Source organism: Erigeron canadensis, chromosome 4 (genome assembly GCF_010389155.1).
Source record: "Erigeron canadensis isolate Cc75 chromosome 4, C_canadensis_v1, whole genome shotgun sequence".
In the NCBI taxonomy this organism is placed as follows: domain Eukaryota; kingdom Viridiplantae; phylum Streptophyta; class Magnoliopsida; order Asterales; family Asteraceae; genus Erigeron; species Erigeron canadensis.
The window spans coordinates 29,501,536-29,519,482 of NC_057764.1; the positions used below are offsets into that span (position 1 = coordinate 29,501,536).

Genomic DNA, 17,947 nt, shown 5'->3' on the forward strand with positions numbered 1-17,947 from the left:
TTGTAGAATGTAGATTATGTTTGATAAAGCTCTGAAAAAAGTTTTATTGAGCGATATCACAATTCACAAGCAAGGATAATTTGTGATGATTGTGATAGATAGCTATGCTGTAACTTGTAGTAGTTTGGAATTTTGTGGGATCTCAAGACAATTTTGCTAGACAGCTTATACATGTGGGTTATGAGCTTATTTGATAACAAAAAAAAACAGCTGTTTTCGAGAAAGCCATATGAGAGGTGCTTATTTGAAAAACCTCGATTTTTTTAAACAGCATTTCAAAGACCTTATACAACTCATAAGCTAAAAAGTTCTAGCAAAAGTTGATACTTGGTTATAAGCAAAACTTCCTTCTAAAGTCAGATACCGTTGTGAAACTGTAGCCTGTAGGTACATTCTGTATGTTATGATAGTTTGTTTGAGAACCAGAACAGCTAGAACTTTTGTCGGGGATGGCGGCTCTCATATGGAAAAACGTAAGGCATTTGTGATTTGGTTCAGTTATAAGTCATTTTTTCAGTCAAATAAGTTGAGCTTTGGTGTGGTCGAGGGATTGTGAATGGGAGAAAGTAGGAAAATCTGGTGATTGGGAGTAAGTATTTGATGTTGATGCCGGGAAGGATTACATTTCTGCTGCGAGGGAGTAACACGAGGAGTGTGTTGGTAGATATTACTCATAAACACATGTGATTGCGATTAGTAATAAGGCTCTTCGTTCGATGTACTTGTGTGATTTGTTAGATTTTATAAAGTGGTTGGAGAATGCATTGCAGAGTCCCGACTGCTGCTGTAAAAAATACTTTTTTTTTATCGAATTTGCATAGCATGTATGAGTTGGCTTATGTTAATCATTCCAATTTTTAGGCATTGTTTGAGCAACTGGATTGCTCGTGAATGATATTGATAGACTATGACAAGTAATGGGGTTGGTGGTCCATTGATAAGGTCTTTTACCTTGGGAGGATTTACCTGGGTTCGAGTTTCACTTCCCACATTTGTGGGGTGGATTAATTGGGGGTTTTTCGAAAGTCCTGATTTTCAAGCATACGTGTAATTTAGTAGTAGGAGTAGAATAGAATGCCGTTAAGAAAAAAAAAAAAAAGCCTATGAGGTTTTTTTTTTTTTTCTTCGATGGGATACCACTTCAAATCGTTAATATTGTTCCATATGCAAGTTTTATCTAGTGGTTTATCATCTCAAAATGACAATACAACCACCGTTCTATCGTAAATGTGTAAATACACGTATATCTTTTTACAATTTACCCATTTTAGAGAAAAATAAAATAAAAGAGAAAAATCAATAGTAAAAACATCGTGAATAGACTTTGGGTTGGGCCCAACAGGTCATGGTTGCCACCGACCACCGTTGCCTCATATATGCCCCAACCTAGACAGAGGACATTGTTTCTACACTTTTAAGAAACACTGATGAAGTCTTTGCCGGTGTGGTTGGGCACGTAGGTTTTCCAGCAAAGTCGGTTTCTTGAAATGATAATGGTACTTTGCTTGTGCCCGTGGCAACATATAATAGTACTATCCGTTCACTTTTTTCTTAAAACAGAAAGTGAAAATGTTTCGCTTGGTTCAAAATTTTAAAAAAAAAATTGATAAAATCTTTTTTGAAAATTTTAAATAAAGTTATTAGGACCCTCCTTATAACACCAACTTTTAACTTACGTCTGACACTATTTATCAGTTTTTCTCTCTTTCAGACACACCAAGAAAACCCTATCCTTATAACCCTCACTCTTTTTCCACTTCTTCCCCTCTAGACACATCAGTTTGTCTTTTTCTTCCCATCTTTTCTCCTTAAACGTGCGTCCAAGTGTGGAAGGAACCTCCAGACGCCGGCTTAGACGCCGACCGTGCTTATAGCGTCTGGGCCGGTTCAGCCGTCGGAAGCACGTCGAATGTGGGCTAGACACACTATAAGGATGGCCCTTGTGATATGAAAGAAAAACCAAATTTTAATTTATCAACATTTTTTGAATTTGATGAACCAAATAACCCTTTAAGTTTGTGACAAACAGACCGTACACTAAATTTGGTGTAAAAGTTATACAATAATAAAATGAACAAAATTGGTGTAAATTGGTGTAAAAGTGAGCATAAATCAATAATAAAAGTTAATTTAGTAAACGAAACCTAAGTATATCTATTATCGCTCAAGATGGAGTAGATTCAGTCACAAGAATAAAACAAATAACCAAAAAATACTCCAAATTAAAGTTGATTTTGTGTCTTAAATTTGTTATCTGGTACTCCAAGAAATCTTTATTTATTTATTTATTTCTATCTTACACGAATACTATGTTACCCTATTTTTCCCTTGAGCTACCTTTTCGGTTGTCTCAATTCAGGAACATGCTAATATTTGACCCAATTTCTAAATTAAGCTCCAATTACACTTTTTTAATAGTCCCAATTGGGGCCATGCTACTGCAAATATATGATGTTAAGAGTTGGCTCTGATTAACTTTTGGACAACTTTTATTATTCTCTTCAAATGACTCTAACTAAACCTTATATTGCAATAAGATGCTAATATGGTTATATTTTGTTGAAATATAGTATGGGTAAAAATGCAGACCATATCTTTCTAAGAAATATCAATTAATTTCTTTCGACCCTGATCTCTCTTACTTCTCAAAGTTTGTGCCACTAAAGTACGAAACGTCTTCGTATGATAACTATCATGCTGAGTGCTGACATGCTGTGATATAAGCTTTACTTTTGGTAATTGGAAGATGGATACCCACAGTAACAAAACATGTCAAGTTGGATACATTTTGGTGCATTTAGTCCTAGTTGAATGGATCACAGTTACAAGATGCTGTGCAACTAAGTATTCTTGGTCTTGTATTCTTACCTTATAGGCTCATGGAGTACTTTGAAAACCCAAGGAGGAACTTGTAAAAGGATGAAATCTCAATGCCCGAGTACGGATAGATTAAGCACTCTTCCTCAAAGCATAATTGAAAATATTCTTACTCTGATGCCAATTAGAGATGCATTAAAAACAAGCATTTTGTCAAAGAAATGGAGGTATTGCTGGACAGGAATGCCTAAGCTTGAATTTTGTTACGACTTTACACTTCACTATGGACCTTTGGAGAAATACAAGTTTCTCAGTGCCATCTTCCATGTTTTGTTGCTACACAAGGGTCCATTATTGGAGTTCCGTCTAATTGTTGGTGTTGCTGACATGGAAATGGTGTTTGATCAGATTATACCTTATCTTTCAAGGAGCAACAATGTGAAGAATTTTATATTAGTTAGTCAAGACATCTACAGGCTACCCACTTCGTTCTTTTCATGGCAAGGATTGGAGCTTTTATCTCTCGAAAGTTGTAATCTTGAACCTCCTTTGAAATTCAATGGATTTAGTAAGTTAAAGAGAGTGTGGTTCATTGATGTAGAGATTTCTGCCTATACGCTTGAATGCATCTTCTCCAGTTGCCCGCTACTCGAGGAACTCACTTTGGTAAGGTTTATATAATCAGTTATGAAGCTCTTCAATTAGCGATGTTATTATAAAAGTATTTTTTAATGCAGGTTGATTATGAAGAAGATCTTGTAGGAGACAACAACTTTACATGTGCTAAACTTGTAACGTGTGTGCCTTTAATTAAGTTTTTGCACCTCTCAAGTAAATATATAAAGGTATTTTTTAAGTCTATGTTTATATCTCTTTTAAGAAGATTGTGTTGCTAATCTTGTTTTTGGTATTTGATTAAAGTACTTGTCTGCGGGTGGTATGCCGCAAAAGCTTCCGACTTCACTAGTCTATCTCAAAACACTTTACTTGGATGTGTGTTTTATGAAACAAGATGAGATTTCTTGTGCTCTTTGTCTTCTCAGGAGCTCCCCGAATTTAGAAAAAATTAATTTTCAGGTAAACAATCCTATTACTTTTGTTAATGGCGTCTCATAAAATCTTGTTGACACTCTTTTTGCATGGTTTATAAGCAGATGTATGATAATGAGAAGTTTCCTGTTCAACAAAATTCCATCAATTCTCTTGATCCTGAGGACTACTCTGATTTGAAATTGGATCATCTTCTGCAATTGGAGATTTATATGTTCAGTAACTTGTTTCTTGAGATGGAATTTGTAAAACTCATCATGGCTAAATCGCCTGTGCTAAAGAAGGCGCTTATTAAGTTTAATGACAATGTTTCTGCTGATGAAGAAATGGGGATACTTAGAGATTTGATACTACTTCCATTCCCTCGAGCATCACCTTCAGCCAAGTTAACCGTTGAACGCTCTGAAAAGACTCGGTGAAAGCTTGTTTTGCTTAAGGTAAAGATTTGTCAAAGCAGTGTTGTTTGTGGACTAGTTTGTAGCCGTGGAATTGTCTTTTTGTGCTACTTATTTGATTATGAATGGAAACTTGATATAGCTTGTGTCAATTCTTAACCGGTACAATAAAAAACAGGAGGGATATGTTTGTGTTTACATTTAAGCGTTATCAATCATTTTATTGAATCAAGAATTACGACACGTCAAAGTAGGTTTAAGCTGATTTGATTTTGGATAAAGCAAATGGCAAGCACCAACTGGTTATCATGCTAAAAAAGTAAAAAATGAACGCCTAAACCCTTTCGACCAACTTTGGTGCTTTTATCTCCACTGGTGCGTCTGGTGGTATGGTAAATGAACCTTCATCCGAATATTTTTCCCGGTTTCATTATCTCAATATGCAAGTCAAATGAGGCCATATCAATATTTTAATCCATTAAATTAATAATACACCATGTCATGTATTTGTTATGGGTGGTGATCTGTATACCATCAATTTTTGACGATACACCAACAAGGCAGCAATTGTGTTTTATTATTTTCCCCCGAGCATTTCTTATAAAACAAATATTAAAATATTATTATGTGAGAGGTTTTTAGATTAAGCTTTACATGAAGGACAATTTCATATTTATATTTCCTATTTATATTTATAGTGTTTGGAATTGATAATAAGCAAAAGAGATTTTTATTTATTGCCTTAACCAGTTGTTTACGATACACCACCAATTGTGTTTTAATATGTTCCCTCGACCATTTCTTATAAAACAAATATCAAAATATTATTATGTGAGAGGTTCTTAGTTTATGCTTTACATGAAGTACAATTCCATATTTATATTTCCTATTTATATTTATAGTGTTTGGAATTGATAATAAGCAAAAGAGATTTTTTTTTATTGCCTTAACCAGTTGTTTGTTTTTAGTAAAAAAAAATTTTTTTTATTAGAACGAATTGCATTTTTGGTCCCTGTGGTATCACACCAATTGCAACTTTGATACAAACGTGTGCAAAGTGGTGAAACGTATCCCTGTGGTATCACACTCGTTGTAATCTTGGTCCAAAGTTAACTTTCCGTCTATTTTCTCTGTTTGTTGGGCCATGTGCCACACATGTGATGCGCAAAACTGACTTTTCATACAATAAAGGACTATTTTTGCAAATCCAATTTTTTTTCCTTTGTTCTTTAATTGTGATTCTCTCTCCACTCAACCTACCAACCATCATCCACATCTTCAAAAATTACATGTAACGTGGTGGTGTGTGATATTAAATCACTGAGTACTTTCATAATATTAGCTCAAAATACAAGTTGTAGCAACATCCTTTATTTGTTTATCACTTGACACTTTGATCGTATTTTTTTTAGATGACCTGTCTAAACACTGCTCTTGTCCATTCATAGCATTTAGGTGTACTTGGTTTATGTTGATTCACTTCTGAGTAAACGCATAAATCTATATAACCACTGTTTCCGTCCGGATCCATCGCACACCAAGATCTGACCACCTATACATATATAAATATATATACACAAAGAGAGAGAGAGGGAGAGAGAGAGAGTGAAGAAGAGTGACAGCAACAGTGTGGTGGTGGCGTTTTCCGACGGTCGCCGTCAGTTTGGCGGCGGAGGCGGTAGTTGGCGAAAACCATGATTATCCAAAATCAAACAGTCCCAAATCAGGGGGTTTCAATTGCAACTCCGATAGTGATCACGATAGTCTGATAGATGATGATGACGATGACGATGTAGAGAGATGGAAACAAGAAATAAGAAAGAAAATATTGAGATAAGAATGGAGCATTGTTGGGTCACTGTGTCTACTGCTTCTTGATTGTCTTGATTGATTTGTATCAGTGTATGTGTCTTTAATTTAACATACTATATATATATAATATATAGGCATAGAAAGAGTCAAAGAGATAAAAGGATGAGAAGTGAAAGTAAAAAGAAATGATGATTTATGTAGTTTTTGAAGATTGTGGACGATGGTTGGTAGGTTGAGTGGAGAAAGAAACACAATTAAAGAACAAAGGAAAAAAAATTGGATTTACAAAAATAGTCCTTTTGTGTATCAAAAGTCAGTTTTGCCCATCACATGTGTGGCACATGGCCTCACAAACGGATAAAATAGACGGAAAGTTAACTTTGGACCAAGATTGCAACGAGTGTGATACCACAGGGTTACGTTTCACCACTTTGCACACGTTTGTATCAAAGTTGCAATTGGTGTGATACCACAGGGACCAAAAATGCAATTCATTCTTTTTATTATAGCTGTGAAGCATCGGGCATGTTTGACAGCAAGCTTTTAGCTTTTAACGAAAAGCTTCTATCTATCAAAAAGTTTTGTTTGGTTAGAGAGCTTCAAGCTTTTAGATTTAGAGAAAAAACCCCATTTTTAAACGCTACTCATTGGGATAAAGCTGCAAGCTTTTTGTGTATGAAATTACATATATAAACTTACAATATTCTGTTACATGAGGACTCGATATAAACAATTGAAGGAAATGATGTATTATAGTGATGTTTGTATGTAAATTGGAGTGCATCAGTATTTTCATGTGTTTTATTTTAATGTTTTATAGTTCAATAAAACACTTTTTTTTCCTAATAAAAAATCGGTATGTATTTCTACAAAGTTTTGATTCATATAATTTTGATCTACATAATACTACTAGTTACTCAGCTTGACAAACTTGTAACATTCTATTAAATATTTTTCATTTATATATAAATATATACATATACATATATATGAATATTAAGTTTTTTTTATCTATATATATAAATATTGATATTAAGTATTTTTATTATGTCTATTTTTGTCATTTTATATATTATATTAAAAGTTTTATACATTTTATCAAATACCTAAACAGGCTAAATACACCTAAAAAGCTTCAGCTTACAGCTAAAGTCATAAGCTAAAAGTTTTTGGTTTTACCTAACAATGGAGCCTAGATTTGATGTTATGGGGACTCGGCTTCAATATAATGTTTGATTGTTTTCTATCTCCTTTTATAACAACCATGAATATGTGGTTGTCATCTACCTATACTTATTATAAATCTTTCATTGTTTCACATACTAATTTTTTTTTTAATATTTATTGTATAATGAATAAATGATTAAGTTTTCATGTTTTTATGGATTAAAATACTAATATGTGAGGATTCTATACCCAAGTTTAGGTGCATAATAACCACATATCCTCATTTCTCTATGTATATAGAGTTAAAGTTAAAGGAAAAAAACTTTGAAAGTCAAATTAAGGGACGGAAGGAATATAATTTAACCTTTAACGACTTGAAATACCTTATCATAGGCCAAGGGTAGGATTAAACTCGTAATCTAATTGTGTTATGGTTTCTTTCATCCCATGAGATCGACCATGATTAACACTTTGATTGTATGTCAAAAAAACTGAAAATCATTGATAGTCTACACAAAATCAAAGAAGAAAATCAAGCATTTAACCAACAAGAAAAACCCCAAATATATTGTCTCAACCCAATTAAAACATAGTGATAACAGAGTATGAATTTCCGAATTACTAGAACATATGTCAATTACTGATGATCATAACTCTCAAATTACTCTTTAATCATAAACTCAGAATTTTCATATAATATACACAGCCTATTTGATTAAAAATCTAGCTTATTGTAAACTAATTATTAGCAATATAGAAATCTAAGGAATCATCACAACAAATCGTTGTTTTTGTATCTCCACAAATTAACGCAGCAGCATCATCATCAGTTGCCAGGACACAAAACAGCAAAACACAACTGCTTGTTTATACGAAACGACCACACTTGAATCAATCTACCTTGCTTCAAAAACTCGTGATGTTTTTTCACAAAGTCGTTCCAATTCCTTGCTAACACATAGACTTCAACGCATGGCACGTTCCAAATCTTCAACTCCAACATCTCGTCATACATTCTCAAATTTGGACCCAAAATTCTAACTTTAATACTCGATCTCTTTTTGTTAAGTATCTTCCTCTCGTCCGCAGTCAAGAAATCGTGCCTCTCTAATTGCTTAGCCGGCATGGCTAGCCTATTCTGGCAATGTTTCAAATCACTCGCGAACAAGCGTTTTTGTAGCACCAACTCTATATTTGAACCATTCAACTCATTCGTAATGAACTCGGCTATATTCATGACTAAATATTTACGAACCAAGATTAATACGAGTAATAAAATATGCAAGAGAAATTAAATGGGTTTTTGGGGGACGTATTTGATGGTTAATTTGATCAGGGTTACGTACGCGTGTACATCTATATATATACGAGTACAAGTTTAGGGTCGGTTAATTAAAAGAAATTCAAGTATAAGTTCATGGAAATATGAGTTTCCATACAATTGTAATTAGATTTTTATCCTGATATACAACACTTTATGCGTGATGTACGAGTTTCTGTATCATTGATTTGTGGGGTTGACCGAATGATGTATGTAGATTTTTTTTTATTTTAGAACGGCAGTATATTAATAAAAAAAGGAGTCAGTATATCAATGATGTATGTAGATTTAAACGCGTAAATAATATACGATAACGTTCCTGGGGATTTATTTCGATCGGCTTCGTGTAATAAATCTAAAAGGAAAAATATTTATTCTATTTTTTTTAATTTCAACTCAGATTTCATACCTATAAAAAATATTCTGCGAACGAAACTGTCCTTAAGTTTTTATATAACTTGGAAAGAATATGTTTCTCTTCGGTGACATTTTTATTTTTTGTCACATTTGATTTTTAATGAGTTATCAATTTTTTCCATTTTAAATTGCTATATATTTATATCTTGTTATGTATAATTTTATTCATCAATTCTAATCCTAATTATCAATCATATTCCTAATCACTAAATTTTATTTGTACTAGGTAATCAACCCAGATTTAACCCGGACATTTTAAATAACATTTTAAATAATATTTTAAACGAAAATAAAATGTAAAGAAAAATATATGCAATTTTTGTTATTTAATACATTATAAGTTTATAACTTAGTTTGGAGATATTAAACTGACTAATTAATATTTATATAAATACTTATTGCATTAATAAAACATAATAAGACATTCCAATCAAAAATAGAAATTTAAATATTTATATATAAATACTTATTGGAGTAAGACATTTCTAATCAAAGATAGAAATTTAAAATAAGTATTTAATGGGTTATTTATCTTTAAAAATGTTCAATACCAAACATGACATCATAAATAAAATAAAACCTTTTGAAAAGAAATATAGACATGTCACATTATACTTTTTCTAAAAATAACTTTAGAAGACAATTCTCTTTTATTATATATAGAGATATAGAGATATAAATATGTGAATACTAAGATGTTTATATACATTATACTATATTTTTATAATTAATTTAATAATAATTATCGTTTTTCCAAATGAGATTATTTATTATATTATGTGTATATTTTGAACAATAATAATTATATTATATTTAAAAATTTAACAAATATATATCATAAAATTTATTTTTATGATTTATAAATATTTATATTTCATAAGTAATGCTTTAATATATTTGAAATCTATCATATTTTCATAAATTATAATTTTATTGTTTGCATTAGTTATAAGTTAAGTTGACAAGTTTTTTATATTATCATAAATTATGATAATAATTTAACTATCAAGTTTTTGTATTTATGTTCTCGGTCAACATTGTACAACGTGCGGATTTAATCTACTATAAAATATTCAAAGTTTCAAACAATCACATGTATTTAAGAAGATTGAATTGAGATTTTAGATTGAAATAGTTAAAAAATTTGACATTAAAATTAAGAATGTAAATATAATATTTTTTTTCCATTATAATAGAAAGTTCAAATGCCACAAACTAAATTAGAATATTTAAATTATTATTTTACAAGTTAAATGCTTTATATGCAAATGGTATATACGTGAACAAACTCGTTCACATATGAACGAATTAAGTTATACGTAATTTTACTTGATTTTAATAATTTTTTTTTGTATATGAATCTTTATTATGTTTTCATATATGACTAAAGTTATTCACCTTTAATTTAAAGTGAAATATTTATTTAAAAATTAAAATTTGTGTGAAAATCATAAAAATTGGTTAAATATATTGCAATTTGAAACTTGACACAATATATTTAGAGTTGTCTAACACCATCGTCTCTCTGTGCCCTAACAACGATGACGCTGTCATGGCGGAGTCATGGCAGTAAGGGCAGCGCCCATACTATATCAAACCACCATGTTATCTCTTGAATTGTCGCCCATCAAATCCACACCATTCCAATATGCATCCTGCTTCCAATCCACTTATAAATGCCCCGAGGTAGGCTACCGAGAAAGGCAAAGCCCCCTAAACGACAGAACTGTGCGATTAAGGGTTTCACCCATACTGGGTCACAATTTCCAGCTATAATACTGGTGGTCGTGGTGGTGGTGAGTAGCTATAAACACATTATGTAAGTTTTAAATCACAGTACTTTTAACCAATTGTATGATTTTCACACAAATTTTAATTATCAAATGATTACAACCCTTAATTTAGTAGATAACTTTGACGTTCTCACTAAATAAAAATGTTCTCACAATCTTCCTCGTAATCTACCAATAAACTAGAGTTAATCAAATTACCTTTATGTTTTATTAATTAGAAGTGGCCGGAAAAAAGCATGCAAAAGAAGTTAATGTTTGGTCAGCTTCTTAATGTTGGGCATATATAGTGCTGGAGAGCTTCTAGTTTGTTGGTGCAAAAACCATGCATCCAGACTTAACCAACAAAAAAATAATATTAATGTGTCTCAAAACCCAATTAAAACATACAGATTTGGAACCACTAGAACACATGTATAAGTGTCAATTATTACTGATGATCATAAAAGTACTCCTTAATCATAAAGTCGATCAGTAGTCCTACAAAAAACACCCTAGCTAATTATTTGTAGTTATTTATATTGTCAACTAAAACAATATGAAAATCTAACGATTCAACAACGAAACGAAGATGAACCAGAATCTAAACTTCACTAGCACTAGCAGCAGTTTTCATCATCGTCATTTTCATCGTAGCCTTTCTCGACAAAGGTAACATCATCAACATGATCAGGACATACCTTGAATCAATGTACCTACCTTCAAAAGCTTGTGATGTTGTTTCACAAAGTTGCGCCAATTGCTTATCAACACATAGTTTTTGGTGCAAGCCATATTCCAAATCTTCAACTCCAACACCTTGTCGTACATTCGTAAATTTGGGCCCAACATTCCAACTTTAACACTCGATTTTGTTTTATCCTTTTCTTTAAGTGTCCTAATCTCATCCGCTGTCAAAAAATCATTCGCATTCGTCTCTAACTGATTAGCTGGCATGTTTAGCCTATTCTGGCCAGGACTTAAATCACTTGCAGTTAAGGTTTTTTGTATCACCAATTTTAAATCCGAACCATTCATCTTATTCTTGATGAACTCTTTTAACCCCTCGGTTACTTCATTTACCACCACCGGCCTGCGGTCCACCTTATTCGTCAGCGGCCCTACCTTCTTCTTCTTTTTCTTGTTCTTGGTCTCGATATCGATATCATCTTCTTCGAAATCACGCTGATCACGTTTCAACGAACTTTTATTCGACTTCTTTAATGACAACAAGTTTGTTACTAATTCTTTACGTTCTTCTTCTTTTTGCTGTGATTCCATCTGATAACGAGCAAATAATGCCAACTTTTCGTTTGCGAGATCTTGAATCAATCTCATGTAATAATCGTCTTCGCTTTCGCCATCAAGACGAGGTGGTTTAGTTCTTTCCGTCATGACTAAAAGTTTACGAATAATAATGCAGAAGAAATTCAATGGGTTTTAGAGGTCGTATTGGATGTTTAAGTTGATCAGGGTTTATACGCATAAATATAGTTTAGGGTTAGTTTATAATAGGTCGGTTAAAAGATATATTTATGGTATACTTGTTTGTGTGTATATATAATTATAATTATGTAGGATATACATGGAATATATATATGATATGATATGATAGTTTAGGGTTAATAATAGGTCGGCTAAAAGATTATGGAAATATGATTTTTCATAGAATAAACGAGTTAATTTTGTACGGGGTGTTGCCGTGAAGATTACAATATCTAAAAATTTGCAATTATGGTCATACATACATAAATAAATGTATTTTTGATTTTTTATTCTTTGAATGGTGTGTTTATTGGTTAGTAGCTGGAACTTTAATTAGCATGACATCCAAACAGAAATTTGTTAGAGGTAGAAACCCAAAAGCACCCCTGGAGACTGAGGATACAATAATAACGACCCACACGGGTCTAAAAAATTAAATACCCCAAACAATGAGAAATTGAGATTCGATCCCAAGTTTACGACCCAACCTCTAAATGTATATTACAAAAGCTTATTGTTAAGCTAAAAAAAATTAAAACATGAGGTATACAAGTAATGCAAAATACTACTATTTAAAAGCAAATTTTCATTGTGATTTTCGATCCGCCTCTATAAAATACCTATTACTTGTAAATTTACTTTATGAAGTTATTATTATTTTTATTTAACTTTATCAAGTTTTGTACATATTTATATAGTGTTTTTTGTAACTTAATTAGAAAGATAAAGTTAAAAAGACATATTTAAATATATATATATATATATTAGAGGCAACATGTTATACAAGCCTTAAACCGTGTTTTGATGCACACCAAGTCTTTGTCACAAGTTCCGAGTGCAGTTGTGCTCGTTCTTGTATTTTAAATTAAAAAAGAAAAACTATAAGATATTACATTTGATTTAAATAAGTAAACTCAAAATATATCAGAGTCAAACTCATGACATAACTGTAGTGGTTTGGGGTTCTATTGGTTACCTTTAGGTCAACTTTGAGATATAAGGTAGTCTTTTTATTAGGCTTGACTTGGCTATACGCAGATTCAAGTCTGAAAGGGCAGAGTTTGCCCCTGCTAATCGTTGTACCCGATTAAGATAACGTATGTTAGCCCTCGCTATTGAATCGTGACTCGAATCTTCATGGGAAATTCACCATTAAAAAAAAACATAACAGTTGATTTTTCATTATAAAAATAGAAAAAATGAAAAAGAAAAGAAAGAGAAGGCTTCCGGTTAGCGTCCCCTTGAAAACCCAAACAAAAAGAACACTAGCAGCAGCTTCAAAGAAATCGACTCAATATCTTTAATTAGTTAATTAGAGAGACCTACGGGCGAATCAGTCATGACAAAAAGATGTAAAACTGACCAACTTAACTACCGTCCTTCGGCTTGCTCGCGTCTGATTTACTGTATTTCAATTTTCAACACTGCCCTAAACCTTTAGAGGTAAATTATATTCATTTTACTTTTTTATTTACTAATACACCTTATTCAGATTTTACTGATATGTCATCATGAATAGTGTTATAAACCTCATTTCAACTTTAGTTTTTGATTGTTTGGTTTGTTAGCTTATTGGCTTATTTACATTAGGCTTATTTTTGGACTTGTAAGTCATGATAAGATCATAAATTTCAAAATAAGCGACATTAATGGGGCTTAATTATCAACGATAAACTTAATACCAGTAAGCCAGAAAATAAGCTAACTTAAACATTCCCTGAAATATAATTAAAAGAGTAGTTTCAACATGTCATAAGGGATTTAGCATTCCATTACTTAATTAGAGCATATATATCGTCATACGTGAGCTTATGTTTGAAGCTTAATTGTTTTGGCTTTAAAGTTATAAGTTTATTTTTTCATTAAAAAAGTAGCCACGGGCTTTTAAGTTAAACAAATAGGCTTTATCCCCTGTCTCTTTTATATATAATGGATCAGTAGATTCTTGCTTGATTGATAGGGGTCAACTACCAAAATTATTTGTCACTGTAGATTATGGATGAAAAATTTACGTACAACGGTAGGCTCATTCTACTCGCCGTTACTAGCTCCACCTTTGCTTACCCAGATGTCTTATTAGCTTTTAGTACTTTATAATGTTAATCATTTAGCTTCAAAAATAAGTCCGCCTGAACACCCGGTTAGTAGAAATTTCCAATGGGTGCTATAAATGGCTTCCCTATCTCTAAATATAGATGTAGAGGAGTCCTCAATAGTTAGAGAAATTTTTAAAGGAAGCCGACTTCGTTCTATACACAAAGGAATAATTGTCTTAAACTACTTTTTCATTTCTATCTATTGGTTTACTGCAAAAAGGTGAATTAGTACAACATAAAGTTAATTATGAGTATGGCTGTTAGAGTACCCGTCGGAGATCCAATTTTTGTAGAGGATGAAGATGTTAGAAATGTTCTCATTTTTTTGGAGATAACCTTGGTTATTCCTTATGAAGTGACTAATTAGTCAAAGCGGATTTTCTTATCTATTGTGAAACAAGCAATAAGCAAATAAAAAGTTCACTTTCTTTGTTGTTCCCTAAATGTGAGAAAATTGCTTAACTTGTTTGATTTTTGTTGGTTTATGTTTTCTTTTTTTCGTCATTAATTTGGTTTATGCTTTAGATTGTGTACTAGGCTGCTCAGCTCATATGTTTGAACTTTGTTCACTGAAGGTCTTTTGTCCTAGGTGTTGGTTTAAAACTTTAAGTCCATGTCAATTAAGAGGCTGTAGGCGTGAGTCTTTGCATTTCAAAAATAAGAAGCATATATGTTAAGCAAAATTCCTTATTTCTCATCTTTATTAGAGATATATATGTGTGACTCATACTATGCAAATAAGTATCTATTTATTTATTATAGTTTTTTTGTTCTACATTGCAGCCTAGCTTGTAGAAGTATTAAACCCGCAAGGAATACATTATAAGATGAAAATTCAACGCCTAACTTCCGATATAATTAACACCCTTCCAAAAAACATAGTTGAGAATATTTTAACACTTATGCCAATCCAAGATGCATTGAAAACAAGCATTTTGTCTAAGAAATGGAGGCATCGTTGGAAAAGCATGCCCAAACTTGCATTTGATGACAACCATGTTGAGGTACCATGTTTTGGCAAGTCAGAGATTTACCAACTTGTCAATGTGATCTTACATGTTTTGTTATTACACAAGGGACCTTTAGTTGAATTTGAATTTTCTGTCAGAGGGCTTTCTATCACTTCCGAGTTTGACCCGATAATACTTTATCTTTCAAGGATCAATAATGTGAAAAGATTGATCTTAGTGTTTGTACTCGAGTACAACTTGAAAATTGTCATTTTGACCCCCCACTAACGTTTAATGGACTTGGTAAGCTGCGGAGAGTGTTCTTTTGGAATGTTGAGATTAAAGCTAAAATGCTTCTACATTTCCTCACCAATTGCCCATTACTTGAGGAAGTCATTCTGGTAAAGTCAATATTAGGGTGTTCATCAATCCATTGAGACCAACCAAACCACCCAAACCGAGGTAGCGGAGTGGTTTGATTGGTCTGAAAATTCTGAAATCAATCTGGTGGTTTGAAAAGTCAAAACCAAATTGAGTGGCTTGTTTAACGGTTTGCCTCTATAATTGAACCGTAAACCAAACCAACCCAAGGTTATAATAAATACATTTTCTGAAATATTATATATCTTTTCCAATACCTTGTACCAAGTATATAAGGGCTCAAATTTGAACTTCTCGTGTCAAATACACTCATTAATGATATTATCTATTTTTGATATTTGTTAATACTGGTTTACGATCACTAATAAAGTAAATTTCAAAACCATCAAACCAATACAAACCCAACCAGTTTTGGACAGTTTGGTTGGTCTAATACACTCATTAAAGATGGTTTGGACTGAACTGTTTCAAATCCGAGATTTTCAGTGTGGTCCAATAAGTGATTTAAAGGTATTGTAATGCAGAATGGGTTTTTTCAAGAGAACTTTGAATCTGAAGGAGGAAATGAGTTTACATTTGTTGAGCTTTTACCATGTGTGCCTTTGGTTAGAACCTTGGATCTCTCGAGGTTTTATATGATGGTAACATTTACTTTAGTTAAACATTATATCTCATTTAAGATTATCACGTTTGTTAATTTCAAGGTATAAGGTGTTTGGTTTATGTGTATGGGAATAATGGTATGGCTTTTTATTCCCGATGAAAATGTTTGTATGACGGGGTGGGATTTTATAACTAGAATCAATTTATCGACTTAGCCATGTTTGTACCCCATAAAGTGTGAAAGGTTTAGAAATTCATCTTATTCCCATCTTTAAACCAAAACGTGACCTAAGATGTCTGATATGAAGTATTGCCTAGTCTAATACGAGTATAAATTTTGGATGTAGTACTTTGCTGCAGGTGGTGTGCCACAAATGCTCCAAAATCCATTAATTCACCTCCATTCTCTTTCTTTGTGTGTGTGCTTCGTAAGTCAAGATGAGCTTTCCTCTATCCTTTGTTTGATCAGGAGCTCTCCAAATTTAGCGATAATTTGTCTTAAGGTAAATGATGTTTTGTTGTTGTACGAGTTTTTGTTTCAACTTATAGACAATTATGACATATTTTCCACATAGATGTATGGCAGAAAGTTACGTGTTCAACAATCTTCCATAGACTTTCATAATCTGTCAAGTTTTGACTTGGATCATCTCAAGGAACTACGGATACTAAAGTTCTGTAACTTACTTCCTGAGATGGAATTTTTGGAGCTCATTATGGCCAAGTCACGTGTGTTAGAGAAAGCAAGATTAGCGCTTAGTGCCAAACTCTCTGCCGATGATGAACTGACGATGTTAAGAGACTTGGTACGGGTGCCATTTCCACGTGCATCGCCAACAGCAAAGCTTATCATCGAACGCCCTAAATCTTTGTCGTGACAGGTGTTCTTTTGGTGATGCCCATGGTTAATTTTGGGTAAGATTAGTGATTGGCAAAGCACAACGTTGTTATGGGCAGTTTTGGGCATGGTTACATACTTACATCTGTATTTTTGTTTTCTTTTTTTGGTGTGATTATGAATTGCTACTTTCTGAATTTTAACTAGTTCAAAACTACTTTTGCCCAGTGTTTCCCAAAAGGCCAAAACCATTATATGTGAGAAGACTAGTATCAGAGGATAACACAATGCCTGCAATTATTATAATTCAATATACGTTGGATGCACGTTTTGCAACCAAAATCTACTCAAAAAAAGATGAAGAATGTGATTATCGAAAGGTGACTACAATTTCAATTCAGCTTCATGAAAAGATTATATATACCTCCTTCGAGTGGGCAATGACTCTGCAACCAAACAATATTCATTAATGCACGTTTGCAGGCTTTAATAGGTTGTTCTTTGGGTTTTTCCTCTTTGTAATCCTTGTATCCAGAAAACAAACGACATGAATCACATTACACAATTCATCAAGCCGTTATGGAAGAAAGAAGCGACAACATGTAGAGGATAACCATCTCTTAGCTCTTCGATCTAGACAACATATATGGACATGAGCACAATTCCATAGACTCTCTATATATGTCACGAATAAAAGTTCAAATAACATTCGCCACGAGGGAAATAATTGCTTTAAACAACCTCACAACGTCTGTATCGCATCAAATGAGAAGTACAAATTATCAACGAATTAAGTTCAAGTAACATTACATAATTAAGCTCACAGATGATCAGATCAGATCAGGT

At 32.6% G+C, this 17,947-nt stretch overlaps 2 protein-coding genes across 2 annotated transcripts; both read left to right on the top strand.

Moving 5' to 3' along the window:
• The first annotated feature begins 2,914 nt into the window (after positions 1-2,914).
• Positions 2,915-4,286, top strand: LOC122597355 (F-box/FBD/LRR-repeat protein At1g13570-like). Its single transcript, XM_043769955.1, has 4 exons — positions 2,915-3,483; positions 3,555-3,662; positions 3,739-3,894; positions 3,972-4,286. Exons 1-4 carry the CDS (start codon positions 2,920-2,922, stop codon positions 4,284-4,286), a joined length of 1,143 nt encoding a protein of 380 aa, XP_043625890.1. The 5' UTR covers positions 2,915-2,919.
• Positions 4,287-15,156: 10,870 nt separating this feature from the next.
• Positions 15,157-17,141, top strand: LOC122597356 (putative F-box/FBD/LRR-repeat protein At5g56810). Its single transcript, XM_043769956.1, has 3 exons — positions 15,157-15,333; positions 16,185-16,301; positions 16,839-17,141. Exons 1-3 carry the CDS (start codon positions 15,157-15,159, stop codon positions 17,139-17,141), a joined length of 597 nt encoding a protein of 198 aa, XP_043625891.1.
• The last annotated feature ends 806 nt before the right edge of the window (positions 17,142-17,947 follow it).